Below are 27,654 nucleotides of genomic sequence, written 5' to 3' on the forward strand. Positions count from 1 at the left end.
TGTCTATGCACATTACTTCAAAAGTTCTGAAATGGTTTGGAATTAATATATATGAAATGAAATGTTCAAAATATATATTAATAGTCATCTAAAAGCATTGTGCATGACAAGGCCGCAGCATTGATCGTTGCATTGATATTAATTTTAACTTCATATAATTATTGACAAACGTTAGGCGAAGGCACTAAAAGAATTTATTCGAATGATTTTGATGCAATCTTCAAATCATGGGCGTATCCAGGCAGGGGCAGAGGGGGCATCTGTCCCCGCTAGAAGTTGACAGATAGATTTTTTTTGTTATTTATAACTAAATTGTGGAAGTTACAGGAGTAACTCTCCATCTGAGTGTCAAATTGAATACTTGAGAAGGTCTTTGATAATTCATTGGAGTTTGATTAGGTGGCTATTAATAATATTAGATTTAATCATTAATTATCATTAATCTTTTAATTTTTAGCTTCTTACTGAATGGAGGGTCAACTTATTTTTCATACCGCATATCCACTCACATTAAGAAAGTCTTTGGTAGATAGACCTACCTTGTTTCTGTTAAGAGTCTTAAAGAGAATTAAATATACTTTTTTCAATTGAGCTGGTGTTAACAGCCTGAGTAGTAACTTATTACACAGTATTATTTAGAATCGAGGTTTTCTTGGGATATTGGAGTCGTTCAGCATCCAGCTGTGAGGCCTTTACCATCTCATAAAATAATTCCTGTCAGGATGTTGGTCAGGAACTTGCAAAAATAAATCCATTTATAAATTCTGTGCTCATTATTAGGTCTAGAATTGTTGATTTGTGTATGCTGCGACCGAGGGAGCCATCTTAAACCTGGAGGGTCTACCGACCGCTATCGGTGAACATCAATATTTACCACAAAGCACAAACATAATATATGCTGTACGTATTTCGGTTCATAGAAGATGTAGTTTTACAAGACTATGCTAGACACGAGCCTGGACGGTCTCAATTTTGTTTAAATTGTGTGATGTAGTCTCTGTACTTGATAATTTGTTTCTTATCTGATTGAATGTTCCTAACATGACAATGTCAATGTATTTTTATGTAAATACCATGCCAATTGAATATGTTCTATTCCATTCTATCTTCTAGTGTTCACTAGGAAAAACTGGAGTCTTCACTATAGAGTAACTTAAACTATTCAGCGGTTTTATTCACATAGAATCTCCTTAGTTCTTACTAAGTTCAGCTATTCATAGATGTGTTCGCAACCAAATACAAAAAGTTTACGTCTACCTGAATAATTTCTTCTTATTTCTTGTAGTCCTATTTGAACGATTGAATTTTTAATCTCCCTAATATAGAAGAAACTTTGACACTCTTGAGGATATTTGTTCGTGGATATGTGGAAACTGTTCTCGAATGAAATAGTCAGTTTGAAATTGAAAAAAATGTTAAGATCAAATTATTTTGAATTAAAGTTAAATTATTTAATGGATAAGCAGGCTTCATCCATCAGATTATTTTCAAAGAATAAAAATATTTGAGGATATCTGTTCCGTTTAGTGAGACCATCAGTTTAAAATTGAAATAAATTTCAGATTAAGAGTTACCAGTTTCAATAATTACTCCTATTTCCCCCAGCTAACCTATTTCCATATAAAATTAATTATTCAATCAATTTCAATAATAGTCATTTTCATGAAATTTATATTTATTTATTCGAGTAAAAATATACAATACGAGGAGAAAGAAAACATCAATCACCAGAACTTCTTCTATTCCTTATTTAGTCACATAATAATCCTGTTTTAATTAAAAAATTACAGGAAATTAAAAACTAGCCCCATTTTGCTTTTGGATATTAGAATTTCATTTTCAAATCTGGGAATATAAATCAAAATGGGAATATAAATTTCTCTTTCTTCTAATATTTGCAGTTATATAGATCATAACATCAACAAGCTTTACTTCCAATAATCAAATTCATAGAATGTATTAACAGAGTCTGTGATGGTACTACTTTCGCGCCTGCTACAAGTCAATGCCCAATAGGGGATCAGATGTCGGGGAGAACAGTTGTCGGAAGCGCTCGAGGAGAACGGTTGTCGGGACGCTTCCGACAGACGTTCTCCTTTTTTTCAGTAGGAGAACGGATGTCGGGGAGAACAGTTGTCGGAAGCGCTCGAGGAGAACGGTTGTCGGGACGCTTCCGACAGACGTTCTCCTTTTTTTCAGTAGGAGAACGGATGTCGGGAGAATGGTTGTCGGCATTGGCATATTTCAGCAGGGTATTGGCTGTCGCCTACGGTCAAAATCAAGAGGAGAATGGTTGTCGGGGAGAACGGTTGTCAGCGACCTTCAAAAATGTGGGATATCAAAACAAATTTAGAAAAGGCTATGGTCCTTGAAACTTTGATTCTTCACAACTTTAAGACGAAAACATCATTTACAAAACATTCATGGACCTTTAAACATTTTACAGGCTAGTTCAACTCTTAGTAGTTTAGTAGATTATAGAATATATAAATATAAAGAAAATTGAAATTCCCAGCTGGATCCTTACAGAGAAAATATGGCCTCACATTTCAATGTAAAGATAAAACCGAAAATAGAATCTCTAAATTTAGAAAATTATCTCCGATATAGCTAATTCGATAGATCCTACTCTGTCTGCTTTACATTGAAAACATCTCAAATGTATCATAAGAAGCTTAAAGGACTCAGATTTCAGAAAGAAGAATTGAAAGTTATCATAGATATTTCTCAGAAGAGAAAACTCTTAGCACATTAATAACACACTTGGAAACTTCTAAAACACTATCAAAATATGATCAAATATTAATAATCCCCGATTACATTTATTCTGTATTATTATATTATGAAAGCTGTAAAGACAAATATTCCTAAAGTATCACATCACGGAATTTTATATAGGAAGACTATTCAAAAATGTGGGATATCAAAACAAATTTAGAAAAGGCTATGGTCCTTGAAACTTTGATTCTTCACAACTTCAAGACGAAAACATCATTTACAAAACATTCATGGACCTTTAAACATTTTACAGGCTAGTTCAACTCTTAGTAGTTTAGTAGATTATAGAATATATAAATATAAAGAAAATTGAAATTCCCAGCTGGATCCTTACAGAGAAAATATGGCCTCACATTTCAATGTAAAGATACAACCGAAAAACTATTACTCAAATAAAATTTGTAATCTATCCATCCCCAAATTTCCACATCTCAAATTTACGATTTAACACAAAAAGGATTCTAATTCAGCACGTTTTAATTGATTAAATGGTTCACGTTTCAATTTTTTTTTCAAAGCCTATATTCACTAAAACCCATCCTGCCACATCCGGAGTTCCTGGGACTTTTGTTTAATTTGGAAAAAGTTGTTACCTCAAAGCTGTCTCTTCTATTTGAATTTAGGCTCGGTGATTGAGCACTACACGTCCAAACGGGACAGGAGACAGTAGACTCCAAGCTTCTAGGACTGCCATCGATTTAGAGGCATCTCAGCGGCTTAAAGACACACGTTCACGAGACATTCATGAACCCGTACATTGATGGACCCGTACTTTGATGGACCCGTACTTTGACCGCTGTTAGAATAAACAAATAAACTAGGATAATACAAATAAATTAACTCAACTTCAGTTATATCATAAAGTCAACATTATTTAGGTTTTTCTTATATAAAACTCAAATTGATACTTATTATTACTTTAAAACACGAATAGACATTACCTACTTCAATATCTTGATTTAATAGAAAAGAATTTATTTGTAATCAGGGTCATGCCCTTTATACAAAGAGATGAGTACATAGTATTCCATAATACATAATTCACTAGTTGATTGAATTACTTCATAATAAAGTCTTTCGAGTGTTGTTGTTTGTTCAGTCTGTTCTCTTACATAAATTACATATAGAGTGTAATTAAAAAAAAAATACATGATAGGTGTTTCCCCAAGAATCAAGAAAGTTTTTCATTAGAATCAGCAGAACAAATAAAATCTATAAGACAAAATACTGTCATTTCAATTTAGGTTAATAGCTTCCTCTTCCTAAATAATATTAAATCAAAAATATCTTAATTCCTTCTAATAGGTATTTTACATTTCTTCAAGAGCATATATCGTTCATTTTCTTCCATCACTCATCAGTTTGGATCACCATTACCATCTTCCATTCAAATCAAAATCAGAATCAAAAGGACTATACTCAATAAATCTATCACAATACACTTACACTTAAATGTATCTATCACAATAAATTTAATACACTGATGGAAGCTTTCATCGATAATAATTTCCTTTTATTATAAATCTATGACATACCTTAGTAGCGGTAAAAGGAGGAAAATCTCCATTGTAAAGTGACATATTTGATATCCTCTCTTCTTAATTAAAGCATTTACTGAGGCGGAAAATACTAAAACATGCTATTGGAACAGATGGTTCCACAGCCAAATACTAACAAGCCTAAAGCTGGCATGAAAGCAATGATTTTAAACACAAAAAACTGAGACTACATTATTCAGTTTTACTACCAGCAATGGACAGATGCTGAATGAAGCCCACAGTACGCCTGCCTGGTCTAGGAGCTGTGTGATCGTCCATACTATATAGGAACCTAACCAACGTTAACTGTGATTGGCAGTTACCATTTCATTGAATATATTCATCACAATTTCCGCCAATAGAATGGAATGGTACAACTATAATTTAAGATACATTCTCCCACCAAGTGACAGCTATTTTCCAAATTCCTAACCAAATAAGGCATGATTGATAATCAATCGAACACAAATTCCTTGCCTTATAAGGTCATGAACTAAGCTGATGCTCCAGGAAAATCATTGATTTTCTTAGTAGTGTGACTTCGACGCACACACTTACAGAGTCGACATTACACAACGCAGAAAAGCAAAGCAGCGAAACAAGTTGTTATAACAGACTGACTTCTAATGATAATTCGCATAATCCTCATCATTCACAATTGGAACAATGAATATTGTTTCAATAGAAGGGTTATGAAGACGAGGAAGGATAGGGAGGAGAGGAGTAAGATGATAATGATGGGAAGAGAGTCGGGGATGAATGGGAGGGGAGGGTAAGAGAAAGATAGGAGGAACAGGAAAAACAGGTAGAAGAGGATGGAGAGGATTGATAGGATGAAGAGAAGAGAGTGAAGAATAAGGAAGAGAAGGAGGAGAACATGGAGATAATAAAAAGGTACAGAAAACAAGGTGTGGGAGACAATTGCAAAGAAGTAGAACAATGATAATGAATAATGAAATTTGAGTAAATAATTGATAAAAATCAGAAAATTGAGAAAGTAGGCAGAGCAGTGAACTGAAATGGAGAAAAAAGATAGGAGCAGATTACATTCAGAAAACATACATTACTTTGCTGAGGATAGACGAGAATCAGAGGAAGAATGACAGAAAAAAGGCATGATAGTGACAGGAAGTAAGGAAGTAGGTAAGGAAATGTATGAGGAGAGATATAGAAATGCCTAGAATACCTTTGAAAAGTAAAAAGAACGATTCTCACCTTTTCCTACTGACAACATCTCCAGTAGATAAAAAAACCAGTAACAAGAATTAACCAGATGAAACGTACAAAGAGGAAGAGAAGAGAAGAGCTGCAGTAAAAAATATAAAATGATCAACTGAGAAAAACTGGAGAATCATACATTGTTATGAGTTTCAGTGATCTGCTGTTTCCAATCTATGTACTGGTAGATAGGAATAAACAATTATTTCATGAAAAAAAATTGGAAATAGTTATTTGTGCAACTAGTGCGCAAAGTGACACTTTGCTGCACTGAAAGGAACATTTATGCACGAGCCGTAGGCGAGTGCGGAATGATGGTTTCTTGAGTGCAGCAAAGGAGCTTTTCGCATGTATTTCACATTAAATTTCTCCTACAGTTACCATTGAATTCAAGAAATAGGTGATTGAAGTGTTAAATTGTGGCTCTTGAATTGCTGATAATAAAGTATTGCATCCATTACACACAGAAATGTTCAGAAGTTAATGGAAATGACAATAGATGTGATATCATCGAGACGAGTTATCCAGAAGTCAATTATTTTTATCTCATCTACAAAAAATCATAGAATAGTACTGTTAGAAAGATTATGATAATAAAATAATATGATTGATGTTAGAAAATAATTCCTCTCTACATAGGTATGAAATAGTATAGTTTCACTCATTTTGCTTTAGATCTAGTATTTACAGGGTTTTCCAACTTACCTTTTTTGGAGAGTAAAAGTGGAATTCAAAAATTCTTCTTTCTTGTATGTTCATTCTTTTTCTTATATTATTAGTCAATTTTATGAGCAACAGCTCCTGTCAACTATGTCTCACTTCCACAATCACATTCAACACTATCCACATCCATTTTTTTACACAAATTACCACGGAAATCAAACAAGAAACAACAAATTTGCATTCAAAATACACGCCAACGGCTGATTTGAATGATGGGAGTATGAAGAACCGACAGGCGCGCGACCTAGCGGAAAAAATCGTAACTTCGTTCGTTCCATCTTTCCAACTATCTAAAAACAGTTTCCAGAAATTAAGATTTACAGACGGTCTCAAATTACGAAAAAATGCTCAAAGTAGCCTAAAAATATTAATAAAAATAACATAGACACCAGAGAATTTTGATCGTAGTTTTTTTATTCAAATGAATATCAATGAACGGTGATTATTCAACCTCAAAATTCAAATTTCATAATGTGTATTTGCTAGACTTAATTTCTCATTGCTTCCTGTTGCAATAATAATTATCAATAGAAGAGAAACATTATTTATTATCAAATGATGAGAAGTGATTATTTAATTATGATTCACATGAACATGATTCTTATTTTGGATTTCTAGAATGATATTTTAACATAAATGTTGCCATTGAAATGATTCTTATCCAAACACAGTCATTCTAACCAACTTAATTTTGGTTTTCGCGCACCAATCATCCATATAACCCACTAACTATTTTGTGTTGTCATGTTGCAAATCTGGAGTACGCAAAGTAATCACTTTGCGCACTAGTGTGGAAAAGTGATTCTTTGCGTTCTGTAATCAGTGCAGGAATGGTCACTTTTCAAGGTAACTGTGGGAAAAATTATATTTTGTAATCATGAAGACAATGAAAAGTGTTAATGGACTGACAAGAGGATGATTATTGTATTGGGAAAGATGAGACTCATCAAAACTGATTAGATTCTAATTTGAGTAATTATTTACCAATCAGGAATAACTTATATAAAATAGCTAGAGTTCTCTTTAGTGGAATCAACGTTCCTGAGTCAGTGGAGATGATTGGACGGCACAGTTGCCACGTTTCTCTCTTTCATGACCTCGGAAAGCTGTGAGATCTAGCCATCCCGAATTTATTTATGCTTCAATATCGGGGGAGCCGAGCTTTTCTCGAGTGTACAAAGCTTAGATATGAAAATTGGATGAAAAGTGAATAAGCATGTGGGCGTATTTTTCTATTTCAACTTTTCAAGTTGACAATATTCACTCATGCATTACAGAGAGCATATTATGCTCGTTTCCTATGCTCTGAAGGTATCGTGAATTTGGAAAGAATTGGAAGCAGATCATAGAACATCATGTTTTTCAACGAAATCCTAGTTTCTAGCTCTTTTCAAAATGTGAAAATGTAATGAAACTCTATATGATTGTAACATAGGAAAAGCAACTGGTGATAACAAACAAACAGAAGCTGAAGCAACTCTGATTTTGATATTACACCTCACCATGGATATTACTCTTAATAACCTTTTGAAGGATGCGTTCTAATATGTGTTGTTTTGTCATCACCCGGTAGATCATTGTACCTGTTCTTTCAGATGTTTGTCGAATCATGCAATGCTATCGAATAATGTCGTCAAATTTGATTACGCAGTAGCATTTCCCACAAGCTAAAGCTCTCTCTGCCTCGTTTTCAACATATGTTGGAAAACTCCCTCCAGATTAGCTGCCAATCATATGACGAGTGAATTGATGCTTTTCGACGCTGGACCTCCAGCGAGAGATGAAACCCATTCCAAGATAATTTTTGTATTGAAAGCCTGAAATATTGCAAGTTTCATTATAATCATTAGTCGTTTTTGAGATCCGTTTGTCATAGGCACATATATACATATACATGAACATACATACATATTACTCGCTGAATAGAATAGGATTGATTGTAGACTCTTGTTAATAACAATCAAAAATGTTATACCTCGAATAATAATATTCAACTCATATTCTCTAATGAAATATATTTCCAATGATTATTTTATTTTATTTTATTTTGGATTTCTAGAATGATATTTTATCATAAATGTAGCCATTGAAATGATTCTTATCCAAACACAGTCATTCTAACCAACTTAATTTTGGTTTTCGCGCACCAATCATCCATATAACCCACTAACTATTTTGTGTTGTCATGTTGCAAATCTGGAGTACGCAAAGTAATCACTTTGCGCACTAGTGTGGGAAAGTGATTCTTTGCGTTCTGTAATCAGTGCAGGAATGGTCACTTTTCAAGGTAACTGTGGGAAAAATTATATTTTGTAATCATGAAGACAATGAAAAGTGTTAATGGACTGACAAGAGGATGATTATTGTATTGGGAAAGATGAGACTCATCAAAACTGATTAGATTCTAATTTGAGTAATTATTTACCAATCAGGAATAACTTATATAAAATAGCTAGAGTTCTCTTTAGTGGAATCAACGTTCCTGAGTCAGTGGAGATGATTGGACGGCACAGTTGCCACGTTTCTCTCTTTCATGACCTCGGAAAGCTGTGAGATCTAGCCATCCCGAATTTATTTATGCTTCAATATCGGGGGAACCGAGCTTTTCTCGAGTGTACAAAGCTTAGATATGAAAATTGGATGAAAAGTGAATAAGCATGTGGCCGTATTTTTCTATTTCAACTTTTCAAGTTGACAATATTCACTCATGCATTACAAAGAGCATATTATGCTCGTTTCGTATGCTCTGGAGGTATCGTGAATTTGGAAAGAATTGGGAGCAGATGATGGAACATTATGTTTTTCAACGGAATCCTAGTTTCTAGCTCTTTTCAAAATGTGAAAATGTTATGAAACTCTATATGATTGTAACATAGGAAAAGCAACTGGTGATAACAAACAAACAGAAGCTGAAGCAACTCTGATTTTGATATTACACCTCACCATGGATATTACTCTTAATAACCTTTTGAAGGATGCGTTCTAATATGTGTTGTTTTGTCATCACCCGGTAGATCATTGTACCTGTTCTTTCAGATGTTTGTCGAATCATGCAATGCTATCGAATAATGTCGTCAAATTTGATTACGCAGTAGCATTTCCCACAAGCTAAAGCTCTCTCTGCCTCGTTTTCAACATATGTTGGAAAACTCCCTCCAGATTAGCTGCCAATCATATGACGAGTGAATTGATGCTTTTCGACGCTGGACCTCCAGCGAGAGATGAAACCCATTCCAAGATAATTTTTGTATTGAAAGCCTGAACTATTGCAAGTTTCATTATAATCATTAGTCGTTTTTGAGATCCGTTTGTCATAGGCACATATATACATATACATGAACATACATACATATTACTCGCTGAATAGAATAGGATTGATTGTAGACTCTTGTTAATAACAATCAAAAATGTTATACCTCGAATAATAATATTCAACTCATATTCTCTAATGAAATATATTTCCAATGATGGATCGAGATGCAAGTGTCTGTAGTTCATAATACTTGTACATCAAGTCTAAAATCGATTTAGCAACGCTGCAGAGTTGGAAAAGGAAAAAATCTATTTGCTATGTCTGATGACAAAATCATCCTTGTCTGAGACAAGGATAGCAGAACCAAAGTGAATCAGGTGCTGATTTTATAACGTAAATTCCACTCTAGAGTACGGAACGAGAGTAAACAATAACATTACAAGAGCTGTTCACATCGAATAATAATCAAATCATTCTCAGTAGAACGTATCTGCAGTTGGAAGTCGTCCTATTGTTATTATCCGAATCACTACCCTGCGCTTCCCTAGAGATTCAGAATAACTAAACATGTTAACGTGCACAATTTAATCGAACAAATTCAATTGAATCAACGCAGCGCAATGACAAGAGATGCTACATTTTCACACCCTCAGAAACAGACAAATCCCAAGAGCTCCATGTTTCACATACTCCAAAATCTTAACAGCTCAATATCATTCCGATGCAACATTGTCGGAATCAGATGAAGGGATGTTCTAGATTTACTGGAAACTATGGAGATGTCTTACATAATTATTATCTCACTAGCTAAGCCCGTGTTATACTCGAGCTATACTCAATTTGGTAGAACTGGAGCTGAACTCAATTTGGAGGTACTCGAGTTTCTCAAGTGTATACAATTTAGCATACTATTATCATCTCTGCACCTTGAAAAATTATGTGTGTGAGTGTGTGTGTATGGGATGTGTGGTTTATATCATCTATTTGATGTATTCACATATATATTTATTCAGAGATCATACATCAATTCCTGCAAATACACGCATTATGAAAAGTTGTATTGCTTCTTGAATCACTATGGAATCAAATTAATTTCCAAAACCAAGAACTTTATTTTCAAATTGAAAATATCTTATTCAGATTTATCAGTTTGTGAATACTGATCCAAGATGAACTTATCCAATCCTTCATTGAAACTTCATAGAATGACTGATGTTGAATTCTCTACTTGTTTTTTTTTTTGAAAAATGTACTTCTTCTATTCCTCGATATTATTCACGCTTTCACCATATATATCATTTCTCATCTTCCTTTAGTCACATATTCTCATCTATCCCACATTCCATTCATCCTGATGTTGTTTTCCCTCCCACAACATGATTTTCCATTACAGCATGGTTTCTCTTGAAAATCATTTTTCCTGAACCTTCTCAACAAACTCTGTCATATACTCTGTATAAATGAGTCAAACGCATAATATATGCGCTGAGTCAAACGCAGCTTCGTCATGGATATTATGTTATAACTCTATATGATGCACTTGTTTGATAACAATCAAGTTTCTCATCCTTCCAAAGCTGATTAACAAGTTCTAACTTTCAAACATCTCAACCTCCTCCTCTTGCTAACTTCCATGCTCTGTACAGCTGTCATAAATCTCAATAATCCTCATATTCTTCACAGGCAAGTTGATCCAGTCATATCTCATTTGACCTCAATGCTACTAATCAGCTTATGAACTTGACGTGTTAATTTATTCCCCACGTACTTGTTGACTAGTTAATCATGATTTGAACTGATTCGAACTTACTATTTGTCTATCATGATTTGAACTGTAAATCAACTCGAATTGGCGAAGTGCAGACAACTGGGAGTTATTGTAGATCCACTTCAGCATTGGTAAAATGGGCAGCAATGATGATGTGCAGAAGGAATGCTGTTAGGTTGAACTGAATCTCATCATAAGTGCAATGTTGCATGTGAGATGAACTGATTATCAAACCAATAGCAAACAACTGAAGTTGGAGATACATACTGAGGGCTTGAACAGATTAGTTATGAGCTTCCTAGAAATCTGTGATACGGCTACGAGAACACAGATTGGCGTCTGTATGTCATGAGCAGACCATGTTATAACAAAGTTTGCTAGTTTGTTACAAGATAATATTATAACGCGTGATATTGTTCAAAAAGCCTGAGTTTCAATGAACATTAATCTTGCAATGTTGCTATCGCATGATACTGATACAACAGTGTTCCAGTTTATTCATCTTTCATCTCGAGCTGTTGTATAACTTGGCTGTGGTTTCAAGTTTTGGATTTTGATGAACTGTGATTACTATTCCAATAATCAAAGTGCTCTAAATGACCTGTTTCTGAGTGTGAAACCTATTGTGGACGGTTCATATGAGAAATTTTAAGGAAACAGATCTGCGCTGATCCTGTGAACTCTTTCTTAATCATTGATTTGTATTTCTAAAAAAATCGAATTGTATAAAATATAATTGTTGGTTTAGCAGAGAAAACAAGCTTCTATGAAAATATAAAATATAATATTAGTATTTAAGGAAAAGTGGTTATCAACCTCAGCATTAAAGGAAAATAACATTTGAAAAGGATAATATGATAAAAAGAAAAGATTATTGAGTGCAATTGTGAAGTTTATTCTTCTTAAAATTAAGGTCTTCCCACTTCAACAGTCAGCTGCACACCGAAGAAACGCCCCAAGACTCCCATCAACACTGTAATCTACTACGGTAAGGTATGATGAAAGAAAACGTGGAAGCACTGGAAAATGGTAGCTATTGAAATCACCTTAAAAGAACGAATATGCAGAAGTGCGGTACGCTATGCCGCTATGCGTGTAATTGAGGGTTAACATTTTTGGATTGAATTGTATTTGAAATTATAGATGATACTAGTTCTTCCATCAAAAACCTATCTAGCAGCGATGTACAAGTTGTGATGATTTTTTGAATAGACCTCATGAGAAGAGAGAAAAATTATGATTACCCTTCTTAAAATGCAAGAATTTGCTAAAGGAATAGTTAGCGACCGAGCGATAAAGCTTCCTTATCAGTAACTGTATATCAGATAAGAGTACCGTTCTGTACTGCATATTTTTCTAGAGAATTATTTAATAAAATTTTAATTATTTATTATTGAGCACGAATCGTTTATTGAATTACCCATTGAATTTTGAGGTTACACTTTGTTTACTATTGATCAGATGTTTTAAAGCAGCTCAAACACAGCTGACTGATTCAACATATTGTAAATGTCTTGCCAGATTCATGCAAGCTATAATATTATTTCTAAAAAGTAAAAAACTATCAATAAAGGACCAAGAATTTCGAATAAAAAATAAAATGTATGTATTATTGTTGAACTTATTTATTATTTAAGAAATTATATTATAATGTCAAGTATTATTGTAACTAACTAGGTCATAGCATGAACATTATATTATTGATAAAAACAGCAGAAATTAATTATAACAGTCTCAAACATAATAAAAATTGTATAAGAGCATTAAATTATTAATTATTGTTTCAAATGAACCACATGGTGATTGAATCTCTTTGGCAAGCCTAAGCCAATCATAGTGCATAGAAATAGCACCAAAAAGGTGATCGTTTGAAAACAACATAATATGTTAATCTGTTATCAAACAGCAAACCTGCCTTATCATATATGCTAGTGCATGTACATTGTATAAGAGGAACTATGTCTAGGAGATTAAGCAGTTTTAAGAATTATACAAATTGAATTATTATTGTAATTAAAGGAATTATATTCTATTGCTAGCCACTGACGTCATGTCTACGTCACAATCGCTCTACCAATGGTAAATTTTCATGCAAATTATTACACCGAGATTCTCAGAAAGAAAGTTCTAGCCAAGAAGCTGAGAAAAAGACTTCACTTCCCTTTTGAAATCCTCACCGTTCAGACCTCGTTAAAGTTACCAAGACCTATTTGTAAAACTTTCGTTCGATTTTATATGTTTTATTTGTGAGCCAATATTCTTAGGCTATTCTATTTGTTATTTGCAAATCTATTTTCATCAATCGATAAATCAGAAGTTTAAAGCTTAATTATCCCTTAATTAATTTGGTGAAGGAGATATTAAATTAAAATTCCCCACGTGCTGAGACCGAAGCCTGGACCCGCCGCCGATCAAACGATTTTGATCTAAAGAAGAAAACCACGACCGACAAGGAATTTCACGTGAGTTGTAAAATTTAAAGGGGCCCCAATCTACGCTTCGAAAATATTTCAGTGCAGAAAATATAAAATTTTTCTTAGTTAAATTATTGGCCACGCCGACAAGCGCTTATTAGTTATTAAGAGCCTAGAATTTATTCAATATAGAATTTATAAGAACTTGTAGTTGATTAACTATCCTCCGCTGCCAGAACCACGACCCCGAGCCAATTTAAAAAATATTTTATAATTTATTTTCACCATTTTTTTTCACAAACTGTTAAATTTTATCAATTGTAAAATTCTGTCGAATCATGCATGGTGTCATGCAAGCACAAGAAAATTTTTAACTCTTTTGTTAATGCTAAATTATTATCAATCTGTGAATCAAATTCTGAATCTGCACTGTGTGATCATATATTTTATCATAATATATTTCAATCTTGTCAATTCGTCTTCTGAGTTCAATTATTTCTTAAGCCTGTCAATTATTGTGTCTGACACGTTCTATATTATCAAGAACCGATCGAATACGATCATTGAAATAATTGAAGTAAGCTGGATATTGGAACAGGTCTCAGTGGATGTAGTGAGTGGGGTCGGATCGAGATTATATATTTATATTCTCTGTCCTTACCTGCTCATATATCAGCTTTTATCTGTTACCACCTCGACTTAGGAGCGAATATATCAACTGTACAGCAGATGCAGCCAGAGATCATATAATTTCCTACAATAGAGCTTAAAGCCCGACAAGACTCTGTTCTCGAAATATATTCCGAACGATATCTGGTCCTTGTACCCTATCTTAATCTTCGGAACTTATTAGAGACGCAGTCCCGTAAATTATCTACATCGGGATTTTTGCTCGACCTGTATGATTTTGTATGCTCTTTCATCACAGGTAATAATTTTAAGGTATCCGTATTCAGTGTTTAGCGATCGCTACACTACTTATAAAAATTTCATCACCATACAATCTGTCATAAGAAGAATCAAGGGTGAGCGAGCGTTTAGGCCTCCTGCGATTCCGACAATTGTATTGAGTCTTGTAGTGAACCAATCAGTCTGGTGTATACTTAGCGTCCACGCACGCAGTTACAAAATTTATAACCTCAACACCGTTGATTCAGTGCAAGATTTACTCTACGTATGTGAGGCGTGTAAAAAAAACCGCTTTACAAAGTTGATGAAAGAGTTGGATGTTTTCCGATATAGTACAAATGGATAAGAATAGAATGAAATGAATAATAAAGAATAGGAGCGGTTCGACTCACAGGTCGCGCTCATAAGCTATCACTTATAGATAAGTTGAGAATAATGCGCCTGATACTCTCGTTGGAAGGGTGACCGCTTGAGCGAACTCCTCTGATCATGATTCATGAGTTGTGAGAACGCTTTCCGATGGTTCGGAACCCAACTAGAATCGTGTGCCCATTCATCTCTCATTATCATTCGCCTCATTACCCACGCACAAGCCTAGAGCTCAAATAGGCATCACTCTCATCAGAGAAGAAGAAAAAGAAGAGGGATAGAATAATGTTAAGTTAATCTTAGTACAGTGGAACCTGATGGCTGGAAATGGTGTATGAAATATAACAAATCAACTTTTTGTTTCTCTTTGTCGAACAAAGTGAGTATAGAATGTGATGATTACATTCCATTCTCTATCGTCCAACTCAATATTTTTTTCCCCGTTGAAAAAAATAGCTCGAATATAGCAATCTTATTCACATGCTATATTCCTCATATAATATATTATATGATTTCTTTGACAATAACCTCGAAATGTCTTGTAATTTACAGAAGCTCGTGCCGAAATAGCAGGGCCTCGCGAGAAGTACCTGAAGCTGGGCAGTGTGCTTCGACTGGTATGCACACTGCGGCAATCGCCGGACACGCCTATCTACATGTTCTGGTACCACAACAACCGCATGGTCAACTATGACCTTGACCGCGGGGTGAATGTGACTGCCCAGCTGCCCAACAAGAGCAGCACCCTGTTGGTCACCCAAGCCGCCCCCCACCACTCGGGCAACTACAGCTGTGTGCCCTCCAATGCACAGCCGGCCAGTACTGTCGTGCACATATTGAATGGTTAGTATGATTATTATACCTAGAACTTGACAAAAAAGCCATCTGAACTCTATTTTTATATTTTATCATCCCTTTACAAAGGTGCGAACAGACTTTTGCGTCACGGACACGCGCATTTCGCTTTTATCAGTATAATATTTCTGTACTTCACTGTTACTGTAGAAATACTGATATAATAGCAGCTTCTCTTTGTCTCAGATACACAGTAACGGCCAGCAACGGTCACAGTTATCACATAGTTATTCAAAAGTATTCTTTGAGTATCTATAGTGAGGTCCACGTTATAATGGCATTGCACTTTGCAATGGTGTTGCTATCCTTGTCTATCGTTCAGCAAAGCAGATGGTGCTATCTCTTTCACGCATTGCGATGTTGCCACATCTTTTATCAACAATGTAAACATTCAAATGATTGAACTCCGTATGAAACACAAAATGATAAATGCATCCACAAGTAAACTTGGTCCAGCGTTGAACGTAGTGTTAGCATATTAGTCTGGGCGCAAATGTCATGAATAAGGCACTCCGTGGTCATTTTTTAGTAACAGCCGTGGAAGATGTCTCAATTCCTTCGTTAGGTCTAGCATAATGGAGATCGTGATGATGATAAGTCGAAATCACAGGCAAACACCTCGGAGGCAAGATGGTTGCCAAAACTTTCAGGGTTTTGCTATATCGCTTGTATTTCAATAACCGTTTAAGATATTCAACCGTTTTTTAAGACGAAAATATTCTTAAAATCTTCCTCTACAATTTTTGTTTCATGAATTGTATCTATAAAACGCATATTTATTAGTTATAACCTTCAAAATCCCAAAAAACTGTCCTTAACTTGTTAAAATTTCATTCCTTTATAACTTTTTTTGTGCAAGAGATACAGGGGAAATTCTACATCTATGAAATTTAGAGCGGTTTTTTTCAACTATGAAACGATATATCTTTATGCGCTGTACGTCAAAAAATGAGTTCTCCAGCGCCCTCCAACGAAAACCCTGCATGATTTCTGGTGCGAGAACTATAAAATCGATTTTTCCATGACTACTTCAAGATAGAAACTTGCAAATGGTCTCAATCTTTTTGTTACAACAAGACAAATAAGAATATTGATGATGGGAACAACCAAAATTTCCGTCATCATTGAAAAATACAAGATGGTGGTTACAGAAAATTTTATATCGCTTGTAATTCAGTTATAGTGAAAGATATCGGATTGGTTTTATCACCAAAGTGTTTAGATTCAACCAAAGAATGATGTTCGAGAGAATCATATAATTTCGACCACACTTTCCATTATTTGTTCGACTTCAAAAACTTGAAACATACATTTTTCGGGGATAATATTTCACTTTCCACTCTGTATATGTATTCACAGTAGACAAACACTAGTATTATTAACACAGTGTTGTAGAATATTTCTAAAGCTTCAAAAATACATCTGGTTGCAGGCTGTGAGTCCTTATTTTACGGCTGGAGCGTCATCGGAAAAAGAGTAAAAAGTACTGTTCGCAGCGGAAAACAAGCTTTTCCCACCACATGCCAATCCCAACAATTAGAAAACCGTGAAACTCATGCATGACTCCTTGTAGGTACAGACTTAGGAATTGTATAAATCTCTTTATAATGATGTGTAGAAAGAGATTATCTATGATGGCAATCTCAAAAATGTTTGCCATCATGAAAAAAACAAGATGACAGAAAAAATATGTCGATTTTCAAGAAATCGTCTGTAATTCTAATAATGTCAAGGAAATCGGATCAATTAAGTCATATGGAAGCTCAAAAATAAACATACTACGATATCCAGAAGATTTATTCAATTCAACGCTAGACCAAGTTCACTTGTAGATATGGATGCATTTATCATGATGTGTTTCATACGGGGTTCATACGAACTGCTGATATTCCTCCATTTAAACCGTGTATCCACAGACGGGCATTAGTATTTGATCGATCATTGTTTCCACATCAATGCTGATTGTTTCATGAATAAATAGATGAATCAATCAAATTAATGATCAATTTTTTATTCATCATTACAGTTTCAGATTGATTCATAGAATGTCCTGAATAGTAAGCTATGCTATAGTACACTGTATATACAGTATAGTGGGATTAAGGTCATGAAGCATGCACCTGAAGATTAAGTGTTTGCAATATTCTTATATTATGTCATCAAAAAAATCACATAGCTACATTTTCTTCATCTTGTTATCCATACTCTCTCTCTCTCTGGTAGAGAGTTAGTGGGGAGGATATTTTTAATATTCTTTCCGAAGAATGGACATTGATATGTCCAAAGCTCCGCCAATTTATGTAGATGCATAACAATATAATTATTATCTATAGTTATTATATTACAAATTGCGTTTTCATATCATATACAGTTCAATAATTATTTCTTAGTCTATATCATGTAAATTCATCTATATTTTTGCTGTATTGTAAGCTATTGTATATAAGTGTATAAGACAGTATATATTGTAATCTACATAAATAAAGTACTCAATCAATCAATCAATCTCTAATTGGATTGTATTAAAATATTAGAATTTGCAAAGGAGATTACAAACCACTGAATTTTATTAAAATCGCTCTCAACTGAAACACACCCAAATTCCAAATGAATTGCTAAGATTGTGAATTAGGAAAAAGTTTGAATTGAAGAGAAGATGTGAGGATAGGAAAAGTGTTAGGGGTTGAAACAAAGGAGAAATGAAATGAAGTACATAGTTTATACAAGAATAATAGATTCTCTTGAATAAACAGAACCTTTGACCTTCAAGAACGGAACAAAGCATCTCATTTTGATCATTCCTTGAATATTCGATTCCCTTCCACAAAAGACTGTACATTAAAAATCGCCAACTGCATTCTCCAAGTACATTCTAGCGTAAAATTGCTGGCGTAGATTCTATGTAACAGGGTGGTATCGCCCTGATTGAAGAGGATCAGGGAGATGATAAAGTGAATCAATTTTCTTCCTCTTCATTGAAAAAAATTAGAGAGAAATATGGAGTGGAAGAAGATGAATAGGAACAGGAGAAGAAACAACAGAGCAATGTGAATGGAGAAGCCAGGAGAGATAATGAAAGTACACGTTCCAGGAGGTGTGCTATAGGATAGTATACGAATAAATTGAAAAAAATAGTGATCACAAAACTGTATTAATGTTGAATTATGATTTGTCAATTTTAAAAGATAATTGAAAATCTAGACGAGATAGCATCTCTATGAGATTATGAGATGAGTTATAGCCGTTAATAAAAATTCAATAGAGCATAAAGTATTTTTACAAAAAAGAAGTATAGGAGTAATTCGAGCTCGTAAAATCAAAGCACAAAAGTGAGTGATGTATATCATGCGAGGAAAATTTATCATGAATCAAGGGGTAGGGGAAGTAAACGAATGACAAAAAATGAATAGGAAGAGAAGAGAAAACAATAAAAGAACAAGGCAAAACAAAAATACAGGAAGGAAGATGCAGAAGATAGATGAGCAGAGGAAGAAGAGAAATTCTAAAGAGTGTGAAGTGAAAGAATAGGCTCACTTCCCATACTGTACTCACAACATGTACAATGTCAAGAGAATAGATCAGATGGAGTGTTGAAGCGGTATTAAAGTGGTTTTATAGCTGAAGCCTCTTCACTTTGATGAAACCAACTCTGAAAAGAGGGTGAGTAAGAGAGGATGAAGTTAGAAGGAGAATGTAGGATGGAGCGAAATAGAGAGTGGAGGAGTATGAAGGTGTAGGAGAAAAGAAGAGAAAGAGAGAAAAGTTGAAAGTCTGAATAACCATCAGCCCCCGCCTACACTTCAATGGAGCTCTCCAATTCCCTCTAGGCCTTGCTACACTCACATTTACACTCTTACACACTTACATTCACACATTTACATTTGCACTCTTACATTATACATTTACAAACTTGCGAACGGGACTTCGCATAGGAACATTAGTAGTATTACTGTGATGCAATGATTCTTCTCACTTACAAATGAAATGGACGAACAAGTTTTCAATTTTTTACAGGGTATTAATTTGAAGAAAATCGTTAGAGTCGTTTTCGAGAAAACCGTGAAAAACATGGATTTCTAGTCATTATCCGCCATTTTTCTCAAGAATATTACGGAGCTCCTGAAATTTTCTCAGAGATGAAACTCATGTCAGTTGATAGGGCTAATAAATAGCTATCCATGGTATAAATTTGAAGAAAATCGTTAGAGCCGTTTCCGCGAAAACGGTGAAAAACGTGGTTTTTTAGTGATTATCCGCCATTTTTCTCAATAATATTACGGAGCTCTTGAAATTTTCCCAGAAATGAGACTCATGTCAGTTGATAGGGCTTACAAATAGCTATCCATGGTATGAATTTTAAGAAAATCGTTCGAGCCTTTTTCGAGAAAACCGTGAAAAACATGGTTTTTTAGTGATTATCCGCCATTTTTCTCAATAATATTACGGAGCTCCTGGAATTTTTCCAGAAATGAGACTCATGTCAGTTGATAGGGCTTATAAATAGCTATCCATGGTATAAATTTGAAGAAAATCGTTAGAGCCATTTTCGAGAAAAACGTGAAAAACATGGTTTTTTTAGTAATTATCCGCCATTTTTTCCGCCATCTTGAATTGAATTTTATTGAATTTCTTATTGTCGGGTCCTCATGGTATAAGGACCTTAAGTTTAAAATTTCAAGTCAATCGGTTAATTAGGAATGGAGTTATCGTGTTCACAGACATACACACACACACCATACACACACACACACACATACACACACACAGACCAATACCCAAAAATCATGTTTTTGGACTCAGGGGACCTTGAAACGTATAGAAAACTTGAAATTGGGGTACCTTAATTTTTTTTGGAAAGCAATACTTTCCTTACCTATGGTAATAGGGCAAGGAAAGTAAAAATTGATAATACATGCCACGTGTATGCTTATACATTGCATCAGGAAAACGAAGTTCAAAACTATGGTTTTCCTAAGCATATGTTTTTGAGATAATTTCTTTGATGCAGCTGTTTCACATTCACCATTATAAATTATACAGAGTTTGTGAAAAAAAATATTTTTATTGATTACCAAAACAATACTATTATTATATTAATGATAATAATTAAGTATCAAAACAATACTTTTATTATATAATAATAATATTATTAAACATATTTATCAATTATCAGAACAATATATTGAGGTTGAGTGGAATCAGGTAGAAAGCAATAACAGACCAGATGTTCTTTTTGAATTTCTATCATATTATTTTGTTATTTCCAATGATTACAACATATGTTAGAATATCACATGTCAATAAATAAATTATCTCATTTACATTATGGCACTCACCTTACCATGTTCATAACCATACTTAATAGGATCCATTTCATCCTTTGAACCCTTAAAGGCAAAATATCTCAAAATCCGTTCTTAGTGCGCGTCTAGCATGTTTGAAGAATATTTGTGCAAAGTTTCAAGTCTGTAGGACAATTAGTTTGAGCTGTAGTGTGATTTTACATCAAAATTTTCGAAAAATGCCCTCTCCTGGACCCCCCTGTGCTCCTGATCGAATTTTTTCTGCATAGAACTAATTTTTTTTCGTAGCTGAACAAAATGTTCCTCATGACTTTGATGTGCAATGAACGGTTAAAAAGTACAAAATTTTGGGGGGCCCCAGCTCCCTCAGGGGGTCAAATTTCTGAGAATCCTTTCTTAGTGGATGTTTTCAGGCTACCATAAACAATCGTGCAAAATTTCAAGTTTTTAGGCTCAGTAGTTTGGGCTGTGGTGTGATTTCACTCTGTCGGGGCTTAGCCTTTTATAAGTATAAGAGATTTACAGCCGTGAATAAAAATTCAATAGAGCATGTGAAGTGTTTTTATTGAATATGCCAGTGCAGTTGCAGTTGCAAATAGATTTGCGAAAAGTTAAGGCCGTCCGGCTCGCAAATATACTGGGGTTCTGACCACAGCTCTAGCTCAGTGATAGATGCATGAATACTTTCGATATAATGAAACACCATAGGTTTCAGCAACTGATAATTAACAATTCTTACCGCTGCTCTATCGAAGATACTGACGAATCGTAAGGAAATCAAAAAGATAGTCAGTAACTGATAATCAGTAACCATTATATTCAATCGAGAACAATGAAGATCAACTATTATTCTTCTAATTGAGTTCCAAAACGCTCATCATGAATACAGGTGTGCACTAATTTATCCTTTCGAAATTCCTTGAGACTTACTACACCAGTTCTAGAAGTTTTCTGGATCCTTATATGATATATTGTAGACTTATTATTATAAATATCAGTGAAGATTCGCTGATTGACTAATATGACTATCATCAAAGGATGATGAGTAATGGTTGCTCTGAATAAGATCAATCTTGGATGATTAACTAATTGTATATGCTGCAGAATGAAAATGCTTGGTACCAAGACAGCTCAAACTGTATATCACGAGATGAATCAGGAAAAGAATAAAAACTTCTAATATTTTGTATGCTGACAAAAAACACAAATATATTCCCATAAAATATATGAATAAAAAATCTCTTATAAATATAATTCCATATAGATAAATTCTTCAATATCTCAAATATCACAGGAATTGTTAGCATTCACAATACTGTGGGCTATAAAATATATTTTTTGTTAATACTGATATGTGAAACTTCAGGTTGAATCAGAATTTGACAAATAGGAACCTGTTCAGTAGATGGGTTCAATAGAATATATTTCAATCAATAGTTAATAATCAATAGAATAATCATTTAAAATCTCAGAGATATGTGGATTCGTGCCATGCACGGAAATAAGCTTCCTACATGTATAAAATATATTCATGAAAAGGAGTTCTTATTAAATATATTATGATAGTGTTTGATACATTGCGAACTTGGATAAAAATTTGTATAGCGCTTTTGAATAATTCCCCAATTCACTGATAAAGGCCTTTAGTTTAATGAGCTCATTTAAACTTAACAATCACTCAAACGACGTTCGCTGAAGTTCTTGTAGAAAAATTAATTATCTTCAATAATTAATTAGTCAAATCCTTTTGACTCCGCTGGGCCCATGTAAGGTCTGGATTGTTTGCAATTTTCTATCAGTATTAAATGTATATGGGAATATTCTACATTTAAGAACTCTCCAATATTCACTGAGTTCATAAACAATTGAACATTAATTACAAATACTTCAACATTTAAAAAGGGACTGGCTTGATGCTTTTAAAAAGAATAATTGAAAAGAACCCTATCTTCATGTGCTGCCTTATCGGTCGAGATCACAAGCCAGAGAGCATTTCTTGGAAAAATTTTCATCTCTTTCTCTAAAATTTGTAAGCCCTCATCTGATTGGTTTCCTAGTCTTTGTAAGACGTGATGTGATTGACTATTTAAGATTCAGGGTTTCCTTAGCTTTTGTTATACAAAAATAAATAAGATTATATTTGAATAAATTATATAATAGACCGTAAGCATTTCAATTAAATAAATCTCAACATATAACAATATAATAATGAATACATTTACTTTTTTATGTGAGCATTGTACACTCTTGTTTTTTCATACTTTCCAGATTTCAATAAATATTCAAAATAACATAATAATTATGGCTTTTCCATTACATGAACCTTTCTTTACATAATAATATTTAATAATCATCCAAGTGAAATATTATTTAATTCATAATAGTCGAGTGATCAGCCAGCTGATTTGCTCGCATAATAAATCAATAAATTGTTGACTGATCTAAGATCATGTGACTTACTAAATCAAAACAAAGGATTCTAACCTCAAATTGTGCAAGTGTTTTCACTTTCCTTGCCCTATTATAATAGGTAAGGAAAGTATTGCTTTCCGAAAAAATAAGGTACCCAAAATTCTAAATTTCTATATGTTTCAAGGTCCCCTGAGTCCAAAAAAGTAGTTTTGGGTATTGGTCTGTGTGTGTGTGTGTGTGTGTGTGTGTGTGTGTGTGTGGTGTGTGTGTGTGTGGTGTGTGTGGTGTGTATGAGTGTATGTGCGTCTGTGTACACGATTTCTCATCTCCAATCTACGGAATGACTTGAATTTGAAACGTAAGGTCCTTACACTATAAGGATCCGACACGAACAATTTCGATCAATGCAATCCAAGATGGCGGCTGAAATGGCGAAAATGTTGTCTAAAACAGGGTTTTTCGCGATTTTCTCGAAAACGGGTTCAACGATTTTGATCAAATTCATATCTGAAGTAGTCATTAATAAGCTCTATCAACTGCAACAAGTCCCATATCTGTAAAAATTTCAGGAGCTCCGCCCCATCTATTCAAAGTTTGATTTTAGATTCTCAATTATCAGCCTTCATATACAATTTAAACAAAAAATTTCAAGTGGAAAAGATTGAGCATGAAAATCTCTGCAATAACAGAGATTCAGTAACATTTCCACCTAGAATGGAAAATAAGCTTGAAATCCGAGAAAATGTTATTATTAAATTGCAAACTGTTGGCAACTGTTGGTTCTATTAAATCATTCACTACAAAGAGATAGCAGACCTCGTGTATTCCAGCGTTATTGACCCATCATCAGCTGTCTCATATCTTTGAATAGTAGACTTGAGATTCTCGAGTCCACTAGCGTCAGGTGATCAATTTTCATAACGGAAAGGAAAGTTGTGTGAGTGCGCCACACCAGATTTTCCTTTTTTATTATAATCTGCCAATAAATAAACTAAGTCGCTCTATAATTTTATTTCTGCCAAAGAATTCTCAATAATGCATAATTATATTTTCCATGGTTATCTTATCGCTTTATGGATAGTACGACTGCTCCTTATCGGAAAGAAGATTCGATTTTATTAGAGTGCTACCCCGGCTAGGCTAACTGTTCTTTCAATTTCATAATTCTATTAGAGATAGTTTGTTTCTTCTGAATTATTCTATTGTTTCAAACGGGTCGTCATTAGCATAAAGTATTTTTACAAAGAAGAAGTATAGGAGTAATTCGAGCTTGTAAAATCATAGCACAAAAGTGAGTGATGAATATATCATGCGATAAAAAATTATCATGAATCCTGTTTCTACCTTTTTCAGGTTAAAGATTTTGTCCACGTGACAAGAGGTATTAGAAGTAAACGAATGACATAAATTGATAAGAAGAGAAGAGGAAACAAGAAAGAACAAGGAAAAAGAAAAATAATGGGGTGTGTGTGTGGTGTGTGTGTGTGTGTGTTGTGTGTGTGTGGTGTGTGTGTGTGTGTGTGTGTGTGTGGTGTGTGTGGTGTGTGGGTGGTGTGTGTGTGTGTGTGTGTGTGTGTGTGTGTGTGGTGTGTGTGTGTGTGTGTGTGTGTGGTGGTGTGTGTGTGTGTGTGTGTGTGTGTGTGTGTTGGTGTGTGTGTGTGGTGTGGTGTGTGTGGTGTGTGGGTGTGGTGTGTGTGTGGTGTGTGTGTGTGTGTGTGTGTGTGTGTGTGTGTGTGTGGTGTGTGTGTGTGTGGTGTGGTGTGTGTGTGGTTGTGTGTGTGTGTGGTGGTGTGTGTGTGTGGTGTGTGTGTGTGTGTGTGTGTGTGGTGTGTGTGTGTGTGTGTGTGTGGTGTGTGTGTGTGTGTGTGTGTGGTGTGTGGTGTGTGTGTTGGTGTGTGTGTGTGGTGTGTGTGTGTGTGGTGTGTGGTGTGTGTGTGTGGTGTTGTGTGTGTGTGGTGTGTGTGTGTGTTGTGTGTGTGTGGTGGTGTGTGTGTGTGTTGTGTGGTGTGTGTGTGTGTGTGTGGTGTGTGTGGTGTGTGTGTGTGTGTGTGGTTGTGTGTGTGTGGTGTGTGTGTGGTGTGTGTGTGTGTGTGTGTGGTGTGTGTGTGTGTGTGTTGGAACAAGGTATAATACGGGGAGACAATCAAGTATACACAGCACATTAAGGGGAGGTGTGTACACTAAGGGGAGATCCCGTAGTGTCACTGCTCAATTTTAGTAAAAATCACTTCTACATGCTTAAAACCATGTAAAAACGTAATAAAAAAAAATCTCCCCATTTTGTTAGTACTCCACCTAATTGGGATATACTCCAGTTTCCAAAATTGCCACCACGTTGTGCTGCGATCGCTAATACACACTTACACAAAACTCATTTACGGATTGAGCATACAATGCGGGGTACTTGCATATCCCTGCATATCTCCATTGTCTCCTTCACTGTTCGAAGTAACTGGTTTGCTATGGGGCTTGCCGTGAATTTATGAATCAGCAATTCATCTCCTTTTTCGTTCAGACTCATTGAGTCACAGCTTAGCGAATTCATAGTTTATTTTTCTGTTCATTCACTTGAGACATGAGAAGGGAGCGAGGAAACATGCTGCCAGAATGTATTGTGGTACTGATTTTTTAGTTATTTGGTACAAATAGTCTGAAAATGATTCTTCACAAAAAAATACCCTCTGCTAACCTTACAGTGTTAAAAATACCTGTTTTTTTCTCCATATAACTCAAAAACCTTTCATAGTGAAAAAATCCAGAACTGTTTCCAAGAGAATAAAATCCTCTTCAATTCAACGCCAAATTAGGTTCATCACAATCAATGGTGACTTGGTAACACAATTTCCCGAGAATTTTCCGCATTGAATTTGGGTTATTGCTAGAATGATGCGAATGGGAGGCTTGTTAAGATTCAAGAATAGCACGTCAGTAAGTTATATTCTTGAACAGGCTTCACTGAGAATTCACTTACTGTTTTAGAGAAGCGGATGCCTCAAACTTTGCGCAACCTAACATTGTATCTCAAGATCAGGATAGCCTATGATAAAATGAAATTTGTCTCTTAGTTTCTCTCCATATTGACATTTTCTTCTGTGTCTGTCAATCCTTGCAAAAACTCTCTTGTAAACCTTGGATTGAATATTTTACTTGTGTACGGCATGCTCACTTTTTGTGAAAAGACGTTGTTCGGAGAAAAGATTTAGTAATCATACCCTGCTCAAAAAAAAAAAAAAAATAGTAGTCACAACACCTTTTCCAATTTTATTTGAGAAAGTAAAAAGTTAATTTGAGAAAGTATCAATTGTATTTGAGAATAGTCACTTGTAATTGAGAGAATGTCAGATGTAGCCTAAATGAGAATAGTCAATTGTATTTAGGAAGTCATCACACATGTAATTGAGAGTAGTGAATTGTATTTGAGAAATCGTCAAATGTAAATGAGAAGATATCATATCATGATCAGACATTTGAAAATGAGAAAATTTTCCAATTGACATGTCGTGACTCTTCTGTAGCCTACAGTACAGGTTTGATTTGAGCAGGAAAGGATACTGTACTACGTACACAGTATTCCATAGGCTTTGTATGTGTGAAATTATTATTTTCAAAGTTATGGAAAATAAAAGTATTGGTTTTTTAAAATCATTCCCCAATTACAACTGACAACTTTTCGATTTCAAATCGTATGTTCTCAAATTAGGAGTTGATAGTGAGCTGTTGAACGGAGCGGTCGCAGAATTGTTTTGCTCTCTTATCTCAAGTTTCCGGACGGGTCGTGCTTAATCGGTTCATTTAGTGCATGTTTAACCTAAAACGTTCTTTCGTAATAAATTGAATTATCAATTTGCTATTTATTTGTGAAATTGTTTTCAAGTGAATCGAAATATTCAAAGTTTAAATTAATAAAAACAGTATCCACCAGACGGTAGTGCTAAAAAGAGACCTAGAGCTAAAAGTTCTTTCGTAATAAATTGAATTATCAATTTGTTTTTTATTTGTGTAATTGTTCTCAAGTGAATCGAAATATTCGAAGCTGAATGAATAAGAACAGTATCTAACAATACTTTTCACCGGACGATAGTGCTAAGAAGAGTCCTCGTGCTAAAAGTTCGCC

At 34.6% G+C, this 27,654-nt stretch overlaps 1 protein-coding gene across 1 annotated transcript in view; it reads left to right on the forward strand.

Moving 5' to 3' along the window:
* The window catches only part of LOC120349849 (zwei Ig domain protein zig-8-like), a 282,131-nt gene that overhangs the window by 224,670 nt on the left and 29,807 nt on the right, over positions 1-27,654 (forward strand). The window contains exon 5 of the mRNA XM_039420984.1: positions 15,523-15,813. Coding sequence (XP_039276918.1) covers positions 15,523-15,813 — 291 coding nt within the window. The remainder of the gene's footprint in view (positions 1-15,522; positions 15,814-27,654) is intronic.

This window comes from Nilaparvata lugens, chromosome 2 (assembly GCF_014356525.2).
Source record: "Nilaparvata lugens isolate BPH chromosome 2, ASM1435652v1, whole genome shotgun sequence".
Taxonomy (NCBI): domain Eukaryota; kingdom Metazoa; phylum Arthropoda; class Insecta; order Hemiptera; family Delphacidae; genus Nilaparvata; species Nilaparvata lugens.